This window comes from Dysidea avara, chromosome 6 (genome assembly GCF_963678975.1).
Source record: "Dysidea avara chromosome 6, odDysAvar1.4, whole genome shotgun sequence".
Classification (NCBI taxonomy): domain Eukaryota; kingdom Metazoa; phylum Porifera; class Demospongiae; order Dictyoceratida; family Dysideidae; genus Dysidea; species Dysidea avara.
The window spans coordinates 12,733,542-12,758,263 of NC_089277.1; the positions used below are offsets into that span (position 1 = coordinate 12,733,542).

Consider the following 24,722-nt stretch of genomic DNA (forward strand, 5'->3'; position numbering starts at 1 on the left):
TCGGATATACAATACTTAATTTTATTGCAATTGAAAAAAATATACTAACTCACACTTTACGCAAGGTATGTAAAAGTATTAATGTTCTTGTCATCTCTTTTCATATATTTGTTCTCTATTAACCATTCAATTTGTTCCTTGATCATCTTTTTGGGTGGAATGAACATATTTTTCAGTATTTCAACCAGCTCAGTTTGTAGTGCAGCATTGGTGATGCGTTTTCTCATCTTCATGATCTTCACAATGGCCTCCTATAAAAAGATTTTATAAGTATTTTCCTTGCCTGGGAATCTTAAAAGGCTAGGGTGTAAAGTGCAGCAGAAAGCCAAGTATGCAAGTTGTTGCTAAGCAAAGGTTCATCAGACAACTACAAATTGCTATTCAGAAGAATTAGAGCCCAGTATAGTTTAATTACACTATAGTTAGAAAAAGCCATCAAATTGCAGAAAATTGTTGATCAGTTAAACCAAGAGTTAAATATTGCCTCTCTTATTATTAACTCTTGGTTAAACCACATGCTAGTTTTTAGACATACCAGTCACCAACCTATGTACACATTGAACATTTTATACCTGTGTCCTTAGCACCCGGAGAGCAATTATTCCTTCGTTGTCTTCTTCTTTTGTCTTTTCTGTGGTGAGTTGAAGTCGCCCAATGAGATTGACTTTGCCTCGCTTCTGAACTTTACCTGCCTTCCTGGATGGAGAAACACAAAATGGTAATAACAGGAATGATCAGATTCATACAAATATAAAGCCTGTACATAACGTCTTATACTGCTAGTCATGGTCTCTGATGTATATACAGTACGTACAGTAGGTACCTCTTTTGTAGAAATTAACTTACACCAATGCAAACTCTTGGTTAATGTGAAACATAGAGTCTGGCTTAAAGTCCCGTGGAGAGGAAGCTGGGGGCTCACACAGAAGTACTTGTCGTTTCATCTTGGCAAATGCTGTTAGTGACCACAATGTTCGACGCAACTCTGGCTCCATTAGCTCTGTCGCAAGCCTGAAGGATCAACAATGTATGTTAGCACATGTGCACTTCATCAATCTTAAATGCATACAGTACTGGGGTACATGTCTATAAAAATAACTCTTGATGAAATTCAACATCTAGAAAATTTTTGTAGTACTACAGCCTACTACACCCTGTACTTTACCCTTAAAATTGGGTTGGTATATTTGGCAGATCACGGATCGCATGATGAACACATTCCACTGCTCATTGGAGTGTGTTGTAGTATATTTGGTATAATACAGTGTAATTATTTTACTAATGATGACAAAATGCTGCACACTTCACTTCATCACTAAAGTGCCCACGCACCATTCCAGATTTACAGATTTAGCTATGGTCATTTACGGTCAAACGTATATAGTTTTTTTTCCTTTTGGCTAAATTAACATAAAAACAATAGCACACAAAAACAAACAACAATTACAAGATTAAAAGAAGTGAGTCCTGTTTCTGCCTGAACCAGCTCCACAGAGCTTGTCAAGACTGGTCTACCAAAGGAGCCTGCAGAAAAGCTAGCGAGATCCTCTCATACATCGGATGGCAGAACGTAACAAAGAGAAAAACAAGCAGCATCGAAGCCATCCCATCACAGCAGCATAAGGTTCAGACCACAGAGCAAGGAAGTTAAACTTTTATAGAAAGCACAGGCCTCATTGGCCATCTCTCCAGTACATCTATATAGTCCACTATCTGGCGCTGCACGTGTACATCGTTAGCCATGGATAGGCAGATGTTTGAGGAGACTGGATTTTATTGACTTCTGAGTAAGTTAGCTTGGTGAGCAGATTAGCTATTGTCAATCTTCAAGTGAAGATTCTGAACAAGAAAGCAGATCAATGCAGTGGTCTGATGGCCAGGGCACACTCTCCTCCCATGAGAAAAGAAGGTAAATTATACAGTAGAATGATCGTAGGATTACAGCTGCGGCATGGGCTGCAGCTAGCAGTAAAACATCTCCAATGAGCAGTGGAATATGCTCATCACGTCATCCGTTGATCCGCCAAATACAGCAACCCCTTAAAATCTTGTTATTCCAACATTTCATTTACACCATCAAAGTTTTCATCCCTGAGGGGAAGTGGCAAATTGGTGATCAAGCCAAATTAGACAGGTCTGCTCTCTTAATTGGCTAATATGCATGTTGTCAAGTCAACAATCAGACACTTTCTTTTTTTAAAAACTGTTTTCTCAAGAATTATAGAGTACTGTATACTGTATGTACATTATCAAGAGTATATAATAGCAACAAAGAGTATCGAACGGGTGTATTATCCTGTGATTAATGATTGCATGAAGTAACACGGATACTTCAGTAATTGTTCGTTTATATTGCCATTAAGGGTTGTTGTATTTAGCCCAATTCGGCCACTAAACCAAGTGAAAAGGTGATAGCGTTACAGGAAAATGGCTAATGTTAAAGTTCTGGCACTGCTAAGTGGATCCCTGAAGGCGTGGCAACACACTTATTTGTGCAACCATTGTTTTAGCAAGCTGGAATTATCTTGGGTACTACACTTTCCTTGTACAATAACTGTTGAATACTTGGTTGAATAACACGGAAAACTGGCAAACAAAGACCCATTGCCCAGTACGCATTTCAAATTACCATTTCACGTAAACGAACAATTACTAAAATATCCTTATTTTATGCAATCATTAATCACGGGCTAATACACCGCTCAGCACTCTTGGTTTTTATTATATACTCTTGACATTTATGTATAGACGTGATGTACATTTTATAGTCCCTAATACTGCACAAACAATATATACATGTACTGTACATACCTGAGATCTTCAAAGGATATCTTTTCCAGTGGTCTCTGGTTCCAAGCAAACAGGACAGCCATTTGAAACGTGGTCACCTCCAGATCAAATTTTCCCACCTGATTCTGAAATGCTACCTGCACAAATACAAAATTAGAATCATACAGTATACAGTGTATAAGGGATCGGATCATGGTTTGCACTTTCTCACAATATACAATAATATTGGGCCTTCATGGTGTCTTGGCAGGATTGGATAGGTATAACCAAGCCCAAATTTCCTTCAGTAAGTAGGACCTTAATCGCTTCCATACGAGATTTTTAATTTTTATTATTCAATAGAATTTTCTACTGACTAACTGATACCTTCAGACAAGTGTAACGGGATTGATTTTTCACTGTTAGCTCATAAAAATACAGGTGTAAAAGTAGTGAAACAAGGGAGGTTGTCTATAAGGGAGCGTAGGACAAGTCCACATGAATTCAAAATAGTATCGCACAAGAATTTTATGTGAGCCTATAGTCTCTGTACAAAAAGTAGAGGACGGGGTGCAATACATATTTCAGTTCTACTTTATTTGTTGTTTGCAACGGTGTGATTCTCAAGTGAAAAAACCCAGCCAGTATGGTAACATGGGGCTTATAGTGATGACGATGCATGGCAGTCACGGTTTCAAGCCAACAGTTACAGTGGTTATAGACGATTAGAATAGGAACGTTGACTGGTACTTCCAACAGGTAGTATTACTGCATTTAATAAAAATATTAACTAGCGCTTCATAGTGCACGTGGGCTTCAACGTGTCATGATCTACACCTGTACTGTACCCCCCCTTGGTTGTCTATATAAATACAGTATCATAGGTATTAGCAATGTCTGTATAACAAGTTGTATCAAGAGTCCATAATATTACTTTTATGAACTCTTAATATGTACACTGTATGTATATAGTGTATGTACTTGTACTGTAGTACTCTGTAACTGTACCACTAATTTCATGGCTCATTAGAGACACAGGACGTGACAAATGTGCGTGATCTTTAGTGCTGTACGTGTACATCTGACTCTACAGTATATAGCTAGAGCTGAGTGATAGTAGCGATCAGTCGATTATAGTGATACTGTAGCTATTAACAATCATAATCTCGATAGTATACTATCACGCGATTGCTTATTCATATCTGTGCTTAGCCAAAAATATGGATAACAAAAGCAAACATGATAGCATTGAAGTTCAGGAAAATGTAAAAGACTAGTAACTTGAACATGGACAACAAAGATAACAACTGTAATACTGACACATAACAATTTTTAGTGGAGTGTTAGAAAAGCAGATATATGTGTTGTTTATGTGAAGTCGAGTGTCTTTAATAACTGCTAGTAACTATTGTGATACTATCATTATCATGATATAAAAGTTACTATCAAATTGTGATTATGATAGTTGCACTATCGCTCAGCTCTATAAATAGTACATACAAGTACTCACAAAAAAATTGGAATTGTCAACTAGAGTAGGGACCATAGCACATCAATAAAAAGTACTGAAACAAGCTGGAGTAGAAGTACATCCATATGTTTATTTAATCTCCCTGAGGATTTTGCACAATAGTGCTTCATTGTTTACTGTGATTTAATTAATGTCAAGCACTACTCTAGCTTGTTTTAGTACTTTTTATCAGTCCCTACTCTAGTTGAAAATTCTTGTGCAATTGTTAACCTTTTTGTAAAATAAAATTATTATGACTGGTGAACCCATGTGTACCACATCAAAAGAAAGAAATAGCACCATGCACCCCAGCTATCAATTAACATCAAAGTGAAGTATCCATTATGCTTCGTTGTCTGCTATGTTCAACCTGTTACGAATCAAGAACTTCAATAAGCACCTTTGCAATCAAAGTAGCCACTAAAAAATATGAATGATTTCCATTATGAAGGGAAGCCATCATGTACTACTGCCAAATTGACACCTTTTGCTGTCAGTAAAGATGAATGGGACACAAAGGAGGACACTGCATGGTAAGTCAATGAAGAATGTATTGTATGTACTGCGGTATGCCAAAAGGCACATGTCCAGCTGAAGCAAAGTTGAACAGTAAAAAAAATCAAACCCGTACCATTAGCCGTTATTGAGTTACGCTTGTCTGAAGACATCAGTCAGTTATTCAGTCAGTCAGTTATTCAGTCAGTCAGTCAGCCACTAGAAAATTCTGTTTAATATTTTTTTATACTTCCATAGCAACTTGTTGAAAGTGGTTCAGGTTGATCTAAAGGCTTGCTTATGCTTAGTTTTACCTAACCAAAACTGCCTAATCATCATCAGGGAAAAGTGAGGCTGGTTATTGTGTGATGTTTTTCATGTACCTACTATACAGTACTATCATACTGTGATACACCTGTACAAAGAAAAATTAGGAATTTTAAATAAAAATTGGTACAAATATTCAGTACATGCTAAATTAGGGAGTATATGTCTACTAGCATATCTGCAGGTACGAACAGAACTACAGTATGTACAGGGTGTATGTAATAATTTGGCTTGCCTAATATTCTACGTACACTCTACAGGCCTGAGGATCATCAGGCAAATCACAAGCATTGCAGTACAACTGATACATATGCACAGGAGGTAGGACATGTGTTGCATGCTGCTTGCATATCACTATCATTTGAGTCTCCATAATCACAGTACAAAACCTGCAAACAATGGGGTTCCAGCACAAACTTCAAGGCTACGGTATGCACTAAGATAAGAGCCCTGGCCTAGATATACAGTGTATATCTAAAAATGGCAAAAGTCACTGTTTTGCAGGGATGTTTCATTGTTTGCTAGTTGTATCGAGATTCATTTGATACATACAACTATTACATATACTGTTTAGTATGTCTATTGAAGACTTATATGGCACCCAAGCCACTGTGACTGCATGCAACCGCTGCATGGATTCATTATATATGATGAAGTTACAGTACATGCTCCATTGTGGGTTGGCAGCAAACGCCGTACAGCTACTGTATACAGTTAATACAATGAGAAAGGGGAGCAATTTAGCTCTGAAAAGTGTAATGTTAAAAATTCAAAAAACAACAACAACAACAAACATCAAATAATAAATGGTTGTAGATAAAATGTCAATACTGAGTGCCAATGCACCTACAGGTTAAGAGTAAGGTATTTCCTTTCAGTATACAATACAGGGTATATCACATCAACTGTTCTCATCATGGTCAAAATTAAAATGTACCATATGGTTTACATGCACAGTGTTCTTTTGAAGCGATCGAGGTACAGTACATCACATAGACATAATATACTGTACATGTACTCTACATATACCCCTGTATACTGTACATGCACATGGAAATACTGTACTGTACATCAGTAGGTGCTTATGGTATAATATCTTACCACTCCGTTGGATAGGATATGGTGCCAATGGAGTTTCCTACCCTGATGTCTCTCACGATAGAACTGCTCCACATCTGGGATGAAGTCCTCAAGCTCACGAGGAAGCGTTACAGGAACACGCTCTGAACTCCTTGACCATGCCCCAGCATTAAGCACCTTGATATTGACAAGATCTGAAAACAATAGAATAGCAATTAAATTAAAGCTGGTACAAAACAAACATACCTGCATTAGTGGTATCGCCACTTGATTTGCGAGACTCTTTGAAGGTTGAGTTAAGATCCTCAGAGACTTTCATGTCTTGAAACATTCGGGACAACTTGTTAACATAGTCTGCTGGCATGCCAACCTCTCGCAGCCATTCAACCATATTTTCCTCCATTTCACTGTCTGCTGATGTCTCCAAGATTAGCCGCCGAGTGAGATGTGTTTTGTGATAACGCATAAAAACATCTTTGTTTTGAACATACTTTAATACCAATAACTGTGTAGCCAAATGAATCAACAGCATAATTGCATTGAACATACAGTAAAGCAGTATTATAACTCACCACATCTTTTAGTTTTTTTTCTACTTCTTCTGATGTTAGTCGTCTACTCATGGGGGTCTTACGTAACAACAAGTCACAATAGTTAGCCAGTAGCTCTGGACACTTTGATTCTGGATTAACACGTGACGGTCTACAAATGGTAAGTACATGCTCATTTTGTATGTTGACTCCACATACATATACACACTTACCCTGCCTTGCCAATAGAAGAACTCAACTCCAGCTTAAATATACTTGTTTCATTGACAATTTCACGAAAGGCCTGAAAAAATGCATAATTTGACATGTACATTATATTTTGTTATTACTACATGCCTTGTCTCTGGATGTTAGAAATCGTGAGTCATTCTCAAATGCTTCCTCCACTAGCTTGCTGTACTGAGTAAACAACTTCAACAGCTCCTCTATGTACTTCTCCGAGTCCTGCAGCAGTAAAAGGGGTGGGGTTAGACTACAGTTTTTTCTTAAAATCAGTCACTTATGCATAATATACTTTAAGATAACGAGATAGTAAAATGGTTAGAGACCTGCTAGTAGAAAGGATCTTCGTATTTTAAAATCCTTGGTGTTGGAACGATGGTAAAAATTGATCAGTCCCAAGAACTCACGGAGCTTCTTACGAGTTTCGGGTAATGGAAAATCTTGAATCACTTTCACTTAAAATTCACGTAGATCCTCATGTTACAGTAGGTCTCTAATGGACACTTAATATCTTGATGCAAAATAAAAATAAAATGTTTTTGAAGGCATGGATGAGATGATCATGTACATGTACTACTGTAAATCAGGAAAATTTTGGTATAGAAAATTTTCATCTATTAAAATTTCGACGCAGCATATTTTCGTCACTGGCATAATCAACGAAAATTTTTTGACGGAATAACTACACGTTAATATTAGTATGCGCAATTTTTCGTTTAGTAAAATAATTCGTCGTTTTAATTTTCATTGATACAGCTAGCGACGAAAATTGTTTGACGACGAACTTTCCTGATTTACAGTACAGTGTAAATCCCTACTGACTACTGTGAAATATGCAAGCATAATATACAAACAACGCAGATACAATATACTGTAAGGGAAAATTATTGCTTGGACAGAATGTCCATAATTTGATTGGACAGTGTATGGCGGCTGTAAGACAAAAGAGTTGCACTGCCTTGGTGACAAAGGCTAACAAAAGTGATGAAAACTTTGATTGGCACAAATGGTCTACCAATTGCTGCATTGATCTGTCAACAGCAACACTTAGTTGGAAATGGTTGACTATTATATATGTACTCTGTAATTTAACATACCGTCACAATAATCTCAACACAGGCTTTCATATCATCAAGGCCACTTTGTTTGATGAAGCTCTCCAGGTGTTGTAGTAATGGTTCCAATCCCTCTTGACCCAGCCTGTTCAACAGACGGTACATCAGGCGCAACTCTGTAGGGAATGCACAGTACATACATGCATGGGAACCATTTGATTACAGTACATGTAGTATTATGTACTGTACATGAGTGTAAAGGTAAACATTATTTTTTTGTAAGCAACCATACTGTCCTTGATAGTGCACAGCTGTACATACACTGTATATACCATTTTTCTTTGTGTAAAAGCCGCATTTTGAGTCAACACCATCTCAGGGAGTACATATGCAAAGCCAATTCTTAGTCTCCCAAGCTATCAATGGAGTCTAGCTTTAATTCTTTCCCTTACTGCTGCTGTTTCTTCAAATTTATAGCTGTACATATTAAAATTTAGAGCACGTACCACATTACAGTAAGAAATTTGGTTTGTACAGTCAGCATATTACAAGTCTCTTCTCTTTGATTACTGTTACAGTACAATAATGGAATTCTATCATGACTCGAACTCAATTAAAATAAATAAAATGAAGTAAGGGTCCAAGCAACAAGAAGTAGTCAACATGAGATTAATAATGGTATTACAACATAGCCCTGTGAGCTACACTGAAGGTTTGAGACCACATCCAGTAACAATCTTGATTGATTATAATGACCGAATGCAAAGACAAATCTATTTACTCAATCATGATGACTACAGCATGTACCCCTTATTATTGGTCTAGCCGTATTTTTATAATCCTAGCAGAGTGACATTATGAAATAGTGACCATGCATGCCCCTGGTACATGTAGGTGAAAGGCTGACTCGAGTTATTCTAATACAGCAGTCACCCTAATAGAACAGTCACATGACTATAGAAAATATAGGGATCCAAGCGATAAAAGGTAGTGAAAGAAGACATAAATGACACCATAGCTTTGACACTGAACAAAATAAATGCCTCAATATGGTCTCATTGCATGAAGAAAACAACCAGCCTGATTGAAGATAAAAAGAAAGAGAAGGAGCAGAGGGCACACATTTGTTGGATCCCTAAAAGGTACATGCCACTGGTGAGTTCATTATTGTGGCATAAAATGGTGGTGATGTGCTGCTTCGAAATTCATTTACGTGGGTTGGCAGACAAAAAGGAGTTGTAGCAATTTTTGAAAAAATTCTACGGCCGCCTGCAAGTATTTTCTTGTTTTTAATGCTGTATTTGATGCTACTAATATTATTCCGTAAAGGTAATTTTTGTCACTTAAGATGTACAGGGTATGTAGGATGATTTTTAAAGGCAGCATAAACTTGAAAGAGGTTACTATAGATAATTCACACCTACAAACAATATAACATTCAGTTTCTAGGGACATGTACAACAGTTATAATTCATGTGTCATTAAAGCCATTCAACTTTTATATGTATGAAGTGTATTGTAGTGCATATCAGCTAAAATTAATCAAGCCTGCTACCTGCTGGGGTGACCAAGTGGTCAGAGGTGCCAAACTCAAAATCTGGTCCACTGATGTACAGTCTGTGGGCATAGGTGACTCATTTCATCCTTTGTGTACGTATGTTTCAGTACTACTTTTCTCTCAAATAATTTGGTTTATAAAACCAGATGCAACCACTTCATTTACACCATTTAAATACCCACTTATAATAAAATCTTTCTCCATCTGCAGATACATGCAGTATGTGTACTTGAGTATATTGTTTGCAACTACAAATACATATACCATGCACATACTCACTTGGCACTTCATTATTCTGAATGAGGCTTGGTGCTTCAGCTACTATCCTAGTGGTGTAGCCTTTCACCAGAGTATCCACACATTCCTTCATCAACTGGTGGACAACCAGACAAACATTATTTACTATGCTGCGTTGCAGTGCAAAAAGTACAACATGAAGTGACTCAAACACAAAAGCAAACCAACTGTTTGACATTTCATACATGAAGGATATACATACAGCATGCCAAGCTAGGGGGTCTGGGGGTACATGTATGATTCCCCGATAGAAAATTTTAGTACCAAGAGACTGCACCTGATACACAAAACTCCCTCAGCAGCCAAATACTACTGTACATTGCTCCATATTATTGACTGGTCCAGACAATTGGCAAGTTAAATAGCCAGTAAATGCCTAATGGTTGAGCTATCAGTGGTATTAAAAAAGTGCTCCATGCAAGGTATAGTGCCCATGCATGCACTGCAGTCATGTACACCTGTACGTTAACCACAGAGTTTCTGGCTCTGAATACACTTATAGAACACACTGTGTTGATGACCTCCATGCCTATCATTACAATTACTTCTATAAAATTAATGTATGATTCTACCTTACTATCACTAAAATTAAAAGCCCCACTTATTAAAAAGCCTGGTAAGGAAGGAAATGAAAGATACAGATATCTCACATTAGGAACAGATGTACAGCCTTTTCTTGTCTCCAGATATCTCATAGCCCTAGCTTCTTCCTCTTGCAGTTTTTCATCAGCCTAGGGGCATTATTCATAAAATACACATAGAACATGCGATGCACCATTAGTATATAGAATACACCCATATATGCATGCATATAAACATAGGACAGTAAAAATTTAATGGCTATTATACTATGTGAATAATGTATAGTATAGTACACAAAATTATCATAACCATCTCACATATTTCATGTAATTCTGAATTCCATTATCATTGAGATATGCAGAAGCCTGAGAAGTGTAGAACTCGACTGCTGAGTGTTTATAGACCTGTTCAAAATTCTCCTGGTATATCTTTAGCTTATTCACTGTATCCGTACTGAGATTTACTGTACAAATGGACAAACTAAGGATACGCACTGATTGCAAGAACTGCACATGTACAGTGTAAAGGGGAAGGAGGGACTGAATTTAGTATGCCAAGACCTTATTGATAGTCTTAGCTGTCACAAAAGTATTATGAGGCTGGCTTCCAGTCAACATTTTTTAATGATAAAGTACAAACCTCCATGACCCTAATATATACAGTACTACCATATGTACTGCATGAAATAGTTACACAACTGAAAGCATGATTTCTCCAACTCTTGTACATAGCCTCTAACAGTGCAACATATACATACACTTGGGATCTCAAAGAGATATCATCCAATTAAAGATGACATTACAAGAGCTGAAACATACTAAAGTCTGCATGCCATTTAACTGGAATACAAGGGGGGAAGAATTACAAGTTACGGATAAGATGTATGACTGTAGGGCAATAGTGTACTCTCATGATCATACATACATGTACCCTGTTATACACACCAAATGATTCTCTGACTCCAACAACTAGCTGAGAATCAAATGCATCTCCCTGTCGTTCACTGTGCAATAACTTCATGGCCGCTGTCTGCAGCCGGTCTTTGATGGATGTGAATATACTAGTATTCCACATGCTTAACATTAGCTAGAAGGGAACACACACATACATGCTTATAAGAGCACTGTACATAAAGATTCTCTGCTAAGCTACATCCTATATGTACGCATCATTAGGTTGCTGTTCTACACTGTATATAGATTAGTTTATACAGTACATTATAAACTGATGAATTTTCTTTATTAACTGGTATGTATATATATATATATGTATAATATAGCATGCATGCATTTAACATCCATAGTATAGCATTTTTAACATGTGCGTTAGTGAATATACCTACTTATACTGGTGAGCTATTCAATACCATCATTAAAATGTACAGTATATAGCATGAAATATAAAGAACTCACAGTATTGACCCTATTTCCATCAGCTTGTTTCTTTGTTGGCTTTGATCCTGCCATGGCAGTCTCCATTGCTTGGAATGGTAATGGAAGATAGTAACATTGGGCAAAGTACTTGGTCCACTCCTTGATGTATGCCTTCAGCAGTACACTGTCATCCTCATGAGAGAGAACCTCCTGATAAACAAATCACAGGAAATACAAGTATACGTATGCATGCACGTACATAATACAGGAGTGGTCAACATACATCTTTCACTCCTGATATGAAGGTATCAAATTCTATCTCTAGAGCTTTCTGTATCTTCATTGGCCCCTTGTCATCCCATGATGTGACAAGATGTACATCCCTGAAACGAAGGCAAACTTTGAAGTGAATAGTAGGATAATAATTATAGAATGTGAACATAATACACAAAAAAATTCAAACAGCAACTGAGGCTGAAATAATGTGGCTCCACGTGCTCAAACTTCTACTTAGAATTGTTTTCCAAACTTAAAGTGTCTTTGTAACTATTGCGTGCTAACTTGTTCTCTTCAGTTCATACATACCAAAACAAATCCTGCCATTCGTCGCGGCTCACGTGCTGTTGTCTAAGAAGTTTCAACACAACGGGTTTCATGTTGGGCCATTTCTCCTGAAATTGCGACTGTTTGTTATCGCTCTGGCTCTTTAGTAGACCCGAAGACTTCGGCATGACGACGATGCACACAAGCAATAATCGATTGTGGCTTTTATCTTTTATGCAAGCTTGACCGTAAATATAAATAATCACATCAAATAGTAAGCAAGAAATATTTAAAGGAAGCCGTATAAGGAATTACCGTAAATCAACAAGCCAAGTTCGAAAAACTCGAACGACGAAGTTTATAAACGTCTGCACAGTCGGAATGACTGTGTCGAGTATAAAGCGTCGTATTCTGGAATACGGCAAATCCAAACGGCTAGGGAAGCGTGCCAAGACGATAGAAAGTAATTCGTCCAGCTTGACGTGAGTTAAAGTGTTGGCGGAAACATTTTATTGTTTCATTTTCGATATCTGGACTTTATACTTTGTGTTCAACTTTGTAAAATAAATCAGTCTTTAAAACGGTTAAACATTTACGTAACGATTAGCGTGTTTGCTTATTGTACTTTTCTTTGTGTGCAGGACTTGGTTGCTAGGAAACTATGGTAAGTATGTTCTTCTGGGAGCGTGCATTATCATCTTCGACCATATTACTGATTTTCGACTGGAATACTTGTACACTGCTGGACTGCTATTCACCAGTTGTATAGATTCTTACAAGTATCAAGGATTGGTGAGTTACTGTGGGTAGCAAATTGCTATGGATGACATTACTATGGAACAACATGTGAAGCCTGTTGACAAATACACAAGTTTCAACACCATGGAAACAAATACAGTGTATTTAATAGCTAGTTAACAACTGCTGTGCAGTACAACACAACGTTTTACATTTGACAATGTGAAAATGTAAATAAATGTCCACAAAGTCAAATCCAACATTTTACAGTTATTAAATATTCATAGTTACAATATGGGTTAATTAATTAGTACATATTTGAATGTGATTATGTATACCACAAATTGTACTTTAGCATTTTATGTCATGTATGTAAAAAGAAAACACTTGAGTCATAGTGTTTCCTCTAGAGGTCAAACGAATATTCTATTATTCAAATATTTGTTTCAAAGGAAATATATAACATCAGGTGTACAGTACCTAAAATTCTTGATCTCACATACAGGTCTCTGTAAGTGATCAAATCAATTTGATTCTGTATTGTATTAAGGAGGCATATTGTATATCAGGATTATTGATATCTCATACGTACCAATCACATGTAATTGAGTATTCGATAGTTGTGAATGAAGAGAGAATGTTTGAATAGTAAAAACCACTGTTCGTTTGAGCCCTAATAAAATCACATATGTAGTTGAATTTAAAAAAGAAAGGCTTTAACACTCAAATTTCCTAAACCATTGTATATTTATCATACATCACATATAGCCCTGAAAACGTTTAGAAAAGCTGGTCCATATTTGTCAAAGCATAATGTACGAAATTAACTGTTTGTATGAATGGCCAATATAACAAGCTCAACTCATTTATTGTGCGTAGTATTAAGCTATGATGGGAATTTCCATGTCCAAATTGACTATATAACAATATTTGATAATCATTCAACGTATTTTCATCAACCAATGATGATCAATTATTTGTATAATTGTAATAGCCGTTTGAAATTTCAAATAAAATTCTTTATCTAGAGAAGCATAGGTGGTGCCTTAAGTGTTTTATTGTACTTCCTGGTTGTCTTGCTCGGAGCAATTTTCTTGAGTACTCAATTTTCGGTGATCAGACTATCAGTAAGTTGTCATATAATCTATTTGTAGTCGAGAACGAATTGGTAGGAATAGTTTGGATAGTTTTAGCATTTGACAGTGTCATGCATGTGATCCATCGTGCCGTCTGTGTGGGGTTGTTGCTTCAAATTTCTGTGTCAGACTATCAGTAACTGTTCATGTAATCTATTTCTAGTGATAGAACTAGCTGGTAGGATTAGTCTGGCTAGTTTTAGCAATTTACAATGTCATGCATGTGATCAATCGTGGGGTTGTTTTTGTAATATTCCTTACATAACTGTACTGTATTTACCCAATTAGCCACATAACTGTACAGTTATACAACTAATTGTACAATATGGAAATACAGCACGAGATGGCACTTTGATCCTCCCACACAAAGCACAATAAAACACCATCCATATAGTACTAACAAATCAATAGGTAACAGAAGTTTCGTGTGCTTTATTTTGTGCATGTTCACACTATGTGGTTGCTGGTATGATACACTGTATGTGAGTTTGATGGTTGTAGCAATTATACAGTGACTGATCATTGTTAATTGAATTTACATAGTACTAATTAATGCAAGTGTCTAGTGATCTCTTTCTTTGATGTCTGTTATTATAGACACATAGCAAAACCTAGGACCACCTCTAATAGTGGCTGCCTCTAGTAGTAGGTCTCGTACACTGCTAAGGTATAATTAGTAACAGCCCATTCACATTAGCATGATAGCACAGTTCAGTTTGACTCGGTTCAGTATGGCCCAGTATTGCCTCTGTTCACACTACGCACCTTGCTCGCTAAGCCATCCGGTTTCCATAAGCGCACAATTAAATATTAATTAATTTGCTTACTAAAAATGGATGCAGCTCTTGCCCTTAAAGTCTCTTGTGCTGGAATTCTTTCATATTAACAAGACAGCAATAGATAGGTGGCCGTGTAGAGCTACAGAAATTGCACCGCGAATCGAAGTGAGTGAAACGGTAACTGCCATGATGACAAGTAGTTCATAACTATCACTAGGCTTTCTTTTGTGTTGAACCTTGCATCGAACAGTGTTTCTGAGCCCTTCTTCATTGCATGTTGAGTTTACAAAATTATTTTGTGCACCTGGTGAGTAATTGTCGTATTGTACCGTGCTGGCCTGGTTCAATCGGGTGGGCTGGCTTGGTTCGGTTACGCCCGGTATGGACGATGTTCACATTGCACTTTTTATTGAGCCGTACCGTTCCGAACCATGCTACTGGGCTAGTGTGAACAGGGTGTAAATACCTCTTTATTGAGGCCATATTTCTTAGTCCCATAGGTGACACTATTATATCGATGAGGTTTTTCTTTGTACAAATGCCTGTAGGTAATGTTTTGTGGTCAATTATGGAGTTGGAGTAAAATTCTGTGTAAGTTTCCCATCAGTTGACAACATTATTTTGTTACCTGTGTAATCAGGTGTGAGTTGTCTCTAGACTGACTGGTGTTAGTGTTAGCATAAGAAGTACTGGATGATATGAAGTTATGTTGACACATAGCAATCTTATGAGTGATATTGTGGAAAATTCTTAGCTATGTAGATAATCACTTTTATGACTTTGTTAATGTAATAATTATATTCATAGTTAATTTTTGACTACTTCTGACGATTTAAAGTGTTACACACATGATCAACTGTGCTGTATTTTCCGTTCAATGCTTTATGGAAATAATAGCGCTCTTATTTGTTTGATCTTTGCCTACGTAAGTGCTTTAAGTATTACTACAGCACTGGCAAGCACAATACTGTATGGAGAATATAGTATGAGAGTATGTTCGGGAAACTAATATAGAACCAAGTTTATTATTGCCCACCCATGTGTTATATTTTCCACATGGTGCTATAACTGGTTACTATACATCTGAATCCAGCAGATAATACAATTTATCACTGCCACATTACCTCTTTATGTTACTAGTAGGTGACTGTATAATAAGCCTGAAATTTATTTTTTCAACCACGCTGGTGTTTTGACTGGTGTCTCATACTTAGACCAACACATTTCTGGCTTTTTAAATTTTGATCTTAGACCATTAGTATGAAATAATTCTGTTTGTTTCATTTCTTGTAGTTGTTCACTCTATTATTTGTGGCACTGGTGGTATACGTCGACATATTTTGTCTAAGTTTACTCAGTACAGCCTGGCTACATTGTCTAGCTAGTCTGTACATATGGCTGCAGATGATATGGCAGATTGATGAGCCGCATCCTCTGCTAAATGGTGTATATGCAAGTAAGCGTGTAGTAATCATGGAATTTTGCTATTTCCACACACACTTTGTCTGACATGCCTCAGTGTTATCTAATAGTCCAATCTCATATGTTTGCAATGTATTCTCTAGATTATGGAGTGATTGTGGTGATATTTGTTATGTTACTTCCATTTTTGTATTACGAGATGATATTTCGGTTCAACCAAGTACCGCAGTATCTTCTTAACATATCACGACCATTTGCATCTCACTGGTATGTGTATACATTAGTATTAATGATCATGTAATTTCAGTCAGTACACATCTCTACGAATTCTGTCTGTATACTTGCACATGTATATAGACTTTTTGTTGGCCTAAATTAGAGTCAGCGTGAGCATTAAAAAGCACTTTTCCTGGTACTTTGACTAACCTTTCTCTCTCTTTAGTGTGGTCATTTATCCCAAATGATAAATTTGTAGGCTGTATAGTAATTGCTACTTTTAGTTCCCCCTACATTATAATAAATTCAGGGAGTTACTCATGTCGTACGCAATTGCTGGTTGCTGTATGCAAGTATAATGCAGCAGATAGAACTCATAGTTTTGTAGTGAAGTGTATTGGAAAGCTGTTTAGCTTAGGTAGATTGTTCTTAAAATAGATAGTTATATACATCATTTTATGTGCTACCTGTATTGTTTACCATTGCTGTTACATTCTCACAGTTACTACAAAGTAAATACAGTGTAGGAAGTACAGAAAAGGGGATACAATGTTTTGCAATATGTTTAGAATGTAATTTTGCTTGTTCTCCCCCAGCAATCTGTTGTGTTGTGGCAATCCCTATTTCTTTTTAAAATTCCGTTTATGTAATGGGTTTATAATTGTTTCATCAATTTTAGATTGTAAAAGTATTTACATGACTGCACTATTAGGTAGAACAGCTTTGTGAAAATTTAATTGTAGGCTAATACATATTACCTTTAATTGTTTCTGGGATTTTGTAAATATAGAAGTGCAGAAATTGATTTGTACACAATTACAGCCTATACAGTATCCTTATATAGTAATCTCTATCTATAGTTAGTTAGGTACATGATGGAAAGTTTTAATACTGTAGTTGTTTATTTTTATTGCAGCATTGGATATCCTGTTGTGACTTTTGGATTTGCGTGTAAAACATATATCACTTGTGTAATACAACAGGTAATTGTGTGTGTAGTGTAACTATTATATTGAACACTTTTAAGTATACAGTACAACCTGGGTCTTTATGGGCAAGTGGCACTGCTTAAGACAGGTGTATTAGTATTAGCACATGCATTAGTATACGTATGAATTATTCACCTAAGGAATCTTTATAAAGAGGTGGCTTTATAATCAAGTAGCCATTAAGACATCCTGGTATATGCCGCCGGGAGCTAACTAAAAGAGCCTGAACAACTCTTAACAATGAATGAACTAAGTAACCATTTTGTAAGCTCTCTGTGCTGTAGAGGACCAGAAACAGACCATTATTTAACCATGCATGAGTGTGTGGATATTCAGATGCATGCATTCATTATGATATGTGTGAGATCGTGTGCGTATACAATGTACGTATGTGCACATGGTTTTATTTGCCATTTGTATTTATTAGCATCATCAAAGAAAAGTTCAGATTGTGAATACATTTTACAGTGACCTAGTCACTAGAGCCTTACCAAAGTCAATGACAGTAGAGAATCCTGAAGAATCAAAAGGTGTGCTATATCAATAATTGAACATGGGTTACTATTTCTATGTTGTCATCAGACTTTGTTAGACCTGTGGAAATGCAGTCAAAGTCAGATTCTCCTAAGTTAAAAGAAGATGCTGATATACCAGTTGGTATTAAACCTACCAAGAGTAAAGGGACTGCAGCTGGACCAAAGAACACTAAAAGTTCATCTGCTTTAAGCATTACTAAGACCAAACCAGCCAGTAATGTTAATAAAGTACAGCAGCCAGAGATGGCAGCAGGTACAACAGTAACAGTTGCGGCAACACCATTGTCAGTAAACACTACTAAAAGTAAACCTGTCACACCGATGGTGTCACCATTACAAGAGGCTGTACCGTCGCATGTGGTATTAACTGTTGAGGCAGTACAACCGATTACGACACATGTATCAGGAAAAAAACAAGCAGCAGTGAAAGCTGTACCTCGTGCCAAATTGGAAGGGGAAGAGCTAGCAAAAGAACAACATGTTAAAGTTAGTGCATGTGTGTGTTGTTTGCTTTCTTGTAAAATTCCCCAAATTCCTTTTAAACCATTGTATGTACAGCGTAATTTTCCCATGACCTTGTACAGTAATGCTGAACAAATCCCATAGCCAAATAATGTTTGTCATTGTTCCCTGCAAATAATATATGTTATGCGAATCTAATTGTGGCACCTGTTTCTGGCACAATAAAACAGTGCTTACCAACTGTTTCTTTACAGTCAATGAATGATGCATTGATGGCTGATTTGGAAAAGGAAAGAATATTAAGGTATGTGTAGCAAATTGATGTGTATATAGTTATTGTTTGTTGCTTCTAAACAGACGCGAAAATGAATCTTTAGTATACCACTTACAAATGGAAGTAAAACAGTTAAAGGCTGATCTTCAGGCTAGTCAGTTACAAGAGGAGGAGTCTGTATCACAGAAAGGACAGTTAGCTTCTTTAGAGAAAAACCACAGATATGATCTCCAGAGATTAAAGGCCCAGAATGACACTCTTACAAGCAAGTGAGTTTTGCAAGTGCATCAAATCAATCAGCAAAAACATCTGCATGTATGAAGATGTAACAACCACTAATAGGCAGAGGTTGAGCAACATGTAATTTGTGACATATGATAATTGCATGTGCATTATTGCACTATTGCATGTGAAATTGAAACACCATCAGATAGTTTGAAAAATCTGCAATGTCAATATGAGTGCTAGTTTTCGTATTTATAATCTACTTCACCAACTGCATGAGTTTCAGCCAATAACTTTGAGTGTTACATCCCTGCAAAGTAGCAACAACACAGATCGATTTGTACAGCAAGTATAGGGAAATAAATTACTGTACAGGTGCTTACTAAAACTTTTATGTACCACTCTGCGTAGGCAGTTCAAAGGCCACGCCAGTGCCATAATTTGTATATGGCACTCATGCGGACCGCAGTGAGTGCATTATATATAGTTATACAACGGCCACGAGTGCTCTGCCTGATATAAACGCATGAGCCTGAGGGCCGTCAGGCCCGAAGGCAAGTGCATTTATACAGGCAGAGCACGAGTGCACGTTGTATAACTGTTATGTACCACTCACCTAATAGGTGGGGAGAGTCTCACAAGACAGCTGTAACACTTATAAAGGCCAGGTTTCTAACATCGATTGTGGGTAACCAAGCCAGACGTTGCGATGACGTTCCCCCTGCAGTACTGCAGCCACCTGAGATATTGAAAGCTAGTACGCTATGGGTTATATCACTAACCTGCATTCGCTGTTCGACTCTCATCATGTAGTGCACAGCATGCCAGTGTGCCATATAGACTAAGCACCAGACTAATCACCAGTGATTCTCTCGAGCCAAAAAAGCAGCTAAATAGACGGTTTAAGTAAACAAAACCTAACTACTAAACGATACTAATCTAATTCTTACTATTCACACTGGCTAAACTCGAATCTGGTGGCATGACAAAACTGGTTCCCACAATCGAACGTAAAGGTTAGTATTATTTAGAATATATTTGTTTTATTGAGTCATTGTCGAAGTGGACTACAGTTTAATCTGGGCTAAGATGGCACCAGACTAGTAAGGTGTATAAGTACGTTTACTAGAGTTGTGGCCACCACAATCGACCTTTACATGTCAGGCTATAAAAGAATTCGAGTGATCTGTGAAGTGTCTTTCCACCTATTAGGTGAGGTGTCGTAGTGGTCTTCCCACCGGCACTTGTGCTATGCTGCACAAAACCGCAGCCAGTGCAATATCTGTATATTGCACTGCGGTCAGTGCATTATAACTTATAATGCACTCGTTGTGGTCTACAAAACCGCAACCAATGCGTTATAAGTTATAATGCACTCGCTGCGGTCTACAGCAGTGCAATATACAAATTATGGCACTGGCCGTGCCTTTGAACTGCCCACGAAGAGTTGTAAATTAACTTATAACGCACTGGTTGCGGTTTTGCAGACCGAAACGAGTGCATTATAAGTTGTAATGCACTGACCGCAGTGCAATATACAGATATTTCACTAACTGCAGTTTTGTGCAGCAATACACAAGTGCCGGCAACCGAGACCATTACGACACCTCACCTAATAGGTGGAAAGATACCTCACAGATCACTAAAATTCTTTTATAGCCTGACATGTAAAAGTTGATTGTGGGCTATAACGTCACCAATACGTATAATGTTTACCAAGCAGCCAATGGCAATCGAGAAAGCTAACGTGGTGGCCATAACTCTAGTCTACATACATATATATAAACGTACTTATACACCTTTCTAGTCTGGTGCCATCTTAGCCCAGATTAAACTGTAGTCCACTTCAACAATGACTCAATAAAACTATTATATTCTAAATAATACTCACCTTTATGTTTGGTTGTGGTAACCAGTTTTTGTCATGCCACCAGATTCAAGTTTAGCCAGTGTGAATAGTAAGAATTAGACTAGTGTCGTTTAGTAGTTAGGTTTTGTTTACTTAAACCATCTGTTTAGCTGCATTTTTTTCGCTCGAGACAATCACTGTGGCGATTAGTCTGGCGCTTAGTCTATATAGCGATTGAGTGATCACGCTGCCATGCTGAGCACTACATGATGAGAGTCAAACAGCGAATGCAGGTTAGTGATATAACCCAATAGCTTTCAATATCTCAGATGGCTGCAGTACTGTAGAGGGAACATCATCGCAACGTTCGGCTTGGTTACCCACAATCGATGTTAGAAATCTGGCCTTTATAAGTGTTACAGCTGTCTTGTGAGACTCTCCCCACCTATTAGGTGAGTGGTGTATAACAGTTATACAACGTGCACTCGTGCTCTGCCTGTATAAACGCACTTGCCTTTCGGGCCTGACAGTCCTCAGGCTTGTGCATTTATATCAGGTAGAGCACTCAGTTGTATAACTATATAATAACTTGTGAGCAAAAGGACACATTTGCACTATCGTGTATTGTCATGAGTAGGAGAATCGTTTACTGGGTAAGTTTTTCCTTGTATCACCTTTCTTCACTACATACAAAGTCAAAATTGATGAAGAAAGATTGATCATGTACTGTTGTTTGTCGTGACATAAACAAATGTCCATAACTTCCGTATCCTTCAGTGAACCGGAAATTTTCAAGCCCCTCTTGAGTATGCAAATAAGATGATATTCAGGTTTTTATTGTTAGGCTCTTTAATTTCTTCACTAAGAACAATTCGTAATTATTTCATCCATTGTATTTCAATGCTTTATACAGGCTTTTACGGGATCTGGTCACATGTTTCAAAGGATAAATGTGTGTGATTATTATTGTCAACACTTGATTGGGCAGTATTGGTGATATATTGAAATATTGCTCAACCCTGCTAATGGGTGAGGTTTAGTTGGGACTTTTGGTTCACCCTGAAACATGATTATACATCTACCCCCCAAGAGGATTTCCCCCACGTTGTCGCAGATAGCCTAGCGTTTCACTGGGTAGATATGACCATGTATACAGCAGCCAAAGGACATGCTTTTGCTACTGCGCGTTTGTGTGTGTGTGTGTGTGAATTGTGCAAATGCCTTTAATAAAAATCCTGTGCTTATGGTGCATACTTTTTATGTACTCTGTGGAATAACTCATAGTATTCAGATATAACATAACCAATTTTTTTACAGATTGTTGATCCTTTCAACATCACAGACTGAAGATAAAGCTGCCATTATTGACTTGGAACGAAGGTTAAAGAAGGAGGTGGAGGCCCGTAGTAGAGTAGATGCAGAGTTGAGGGAACATCGCCATGCAATTACAAATGCCTTTACACAAGAAGAACTGGCTGGTCTAAGAAAGAAAGTGCAAGAACAACATCATGAAATGGAGAAAATGAGAGAACAGTTGAAAGAACAGCAACGAAGTTGGGAACATCGACATCAGAGAGAAGTGAGATTAATTGTCTTCTTTATAGGACATGTATGTACTGTAATGTTTGCATGTGCATGCATGTGTGCTTTTTTGCATGATATATATATAGAATTCCATGCACGAAAGAGGTATGGTCAATTTGTATCAACCCACTTATAATAGAGGTTATCCGTTTACTTCTTTTTAAGTTAGTAACGGTTACTCGACACCAATGTTTTTGAGGTAAAAATCAATGGGACCCAATGTGAACTTTTTGTGATTGTGTACAATTAAAGAAAGACTGGGGAAAATCACTATGCTGAGTGAGTCACTTATATTTATAGCCACTTCAAAAGTGGGACTATCCACATGCCATCACAAGTGTCTTTAGAGTGACCACAAACTTTTCTAACAAGTTTCTATGATTTTTTTCTTTCTCCACTACTGCGTAGGTGTTGATTGGCAGTAACTGTTGATATAGCTTTAGTGCTTTTCTGTACTGGCCGCAGAGACGCTCCTTGTCCACTTTGCAGTTGATATTTTGGGGTTTCTCCTACTGTTCATTTATAATGGGTGGAAATAGCTGAAAAAGTAGTGGAATGGTGACTGCAAATTTTGGTCATTGATAATTGGGCTGTGCATTCATTCACGTGATTAATGTGTCTGAATGCTCTGATGGCATAATGATGAGCATAATAGGTGCCTGAAAGCATTGAGCACAATGCTAGCATAACAGGTAGAACACTAATGCAATACTATAAATTCTTGCTTATCAAAATGCATATCACAGATAAAGATCGATATACTCTAATAGACCAGTCAGTAGATCAGTTAACTGACTGTTCTATTAGAGTATATCTATCTTTACTGTGACATGCATTCTGACAAGTAAGGATTTACAGTATGCTTCAGCCACTTACTATTTATCCTGTAAAGTGCAAATTTATTAGAAAAATGGGAACTTAGGTATAAATATTGTGAATAGTTTTAGTATAATAGGCAAAATTTTGAGCAGTGCAGCATAACATAATAGGCAAAATAATGAGCATAATTGGCAGGTCCCTACTGAATGTAATCAGACCTATTTTGCTGGGTTGATCAAGTTGATTCATGGTTTTCCCTGCATATTATCCAAGGGCTAATATATTGCCCAAAACACGTTTTATTAGTGCCCTTTATAAATGGACCCATAACTCCTTCATCCTATAACTCCTTTGTCAGGCTATGAAGCTGACATCTCTACCAATTTGTTCAGTAGGCCCAGGCGTTTCTAATAAGGGTAAGCGCGAAACAATAAGATGACATAAGGGGATCTATCAGCATCAACACTTATAAACACCCAAAAACATTAAAAACAATTGTACCTGTTTAAAATTTGATGACTTTCGCTCTGAGCATCATGCTGTGTTCTATTTTGAATCAAAGCGTTCCTTATGTGATAAGGATTCTAAAAATGTACAGTATGATTGCACCAGGGGTTGTAACAAGATGGCGGTGTCCATCTTTTGCTGCTATGATGAAAAAATAATAACATGCCTATCTTCACTTCGAAGCGCGTGAGTTACGTTTGTTCTTGTAAGGTTTTTAGATGTTTGGGTAGAGGGAAAGGCTTTCATATGATTCTGTGTTAATTAGTGGGTGGGATCCACACATATCATGCAAAGATCACACGAACCATAAAATTTCGTTTCTTGCAGTCTTATAAATTAAGTTGAGTGCATAACCACTCTTCTATACTAAATGAATTCAGTAAACAACAAATCTGCTTGCTTATTGTTACATAACGTTATTTGAAAATTCAGGTGAATGAGGTGATGCGTATATTTAACATTTATTTCACTTACAGATGGAAGTGTTGACAGCATCAATTCAGTCGCTCACTGTGGAAAAGTCTAAGCTGATTCAAGAGAATAAACAGCTATCAGAATCACTAACAGATGAGACCAAAATCAAAATCAGTTTGTTCAGTTATTTAAGTGAGGCACGTCGCAAGGAGGAAGCAACCCAGGAACAGCTGGCGTGGAAGACAAACGAGATAGCACAGTTGAAGCACCAAATGACACAATTGTTGGCTGTGGTACCTCATACCACTGCAAAACCACCACCTTCCCCTTAAGACATTTATAATTAGTTATTGTATTTGTCATTATGTGTATCACTTGACAATGAAACTATTAGAATTACTCATAAATCA

General features: G+C 37.2%; 2 protein-coding genes across 2 annotated transcripts; one reads left to right on the forward strand and one right to left on the reverse strand.

The window, feature by feature from the left end:
• On the reverse strand, positions 1 to 12,618 carry LOC136258091 (cullin-5-like). Its single transcript, XM_066051391.1, has 17 exons — positions 12,405 to 12,618; positions 12,103 to 12,202; positions 11,859 to 12,029; positions 11,391 to 11,532; positions 10,764 to 10,909; positions 10,515 to 10,595; positions 9,847 to 9,940; positions 8,052 to 8,185; positions 7,069 to 7,176; positions 6,945 to 7,015; positions 6,754 to 6,883; positions 6,428 to 6,686; positions 6,203 to 6,375; positions 2,812 to 2,927; positions 847 to 1,011; positions 573 to 696; positions 1 to 251 (listed from the first exon to the last, which is right to left on the reverse strand). Exons 1-17 carry the CDS (start codon positions 12,548 to 12,550, stop codon positions 57 to 59), a joined length of 2,355 nt encoding a protein of 784 aa, XP_065907463.1. The 5' UTR covers positions 12,551 to 12,618; the 3' UTR covers positions 1 to 56.
• Positions 12,619 to 12,685: 67 nt separating this feature from the next.
• LOC136258093 (macoilin-1-like) lies at positions 12,686 to 24,722 on the forward strand. The gene is made up of 11 exons (XM_066051395.1): positions 12,686 to 12,844; positions 13,004 to 13,154; positions 16,309 to 16,471; positions 16,581 to 16,704; positions 17,570 to 17,636; positions 18,070 to 18,172; positions 18,225 to 18,664; positions 18,895 to 18,944; positions 18,998 to 19,183; positions 22,306 to 22,567; positions 24,375 to 24,722. The coding sequence occupies exons 1-11, from the start codon at positions 12,744 to 12,746 to the stop codon at positions 24,642 to 24,644; spliced, it is 1,917 nt and encodes a 638-aa protein (XP_065907467.1). The 5' UTR covers positions 12,686 to 12,743; the 3' UTR covers positions 24,645 to 24,722.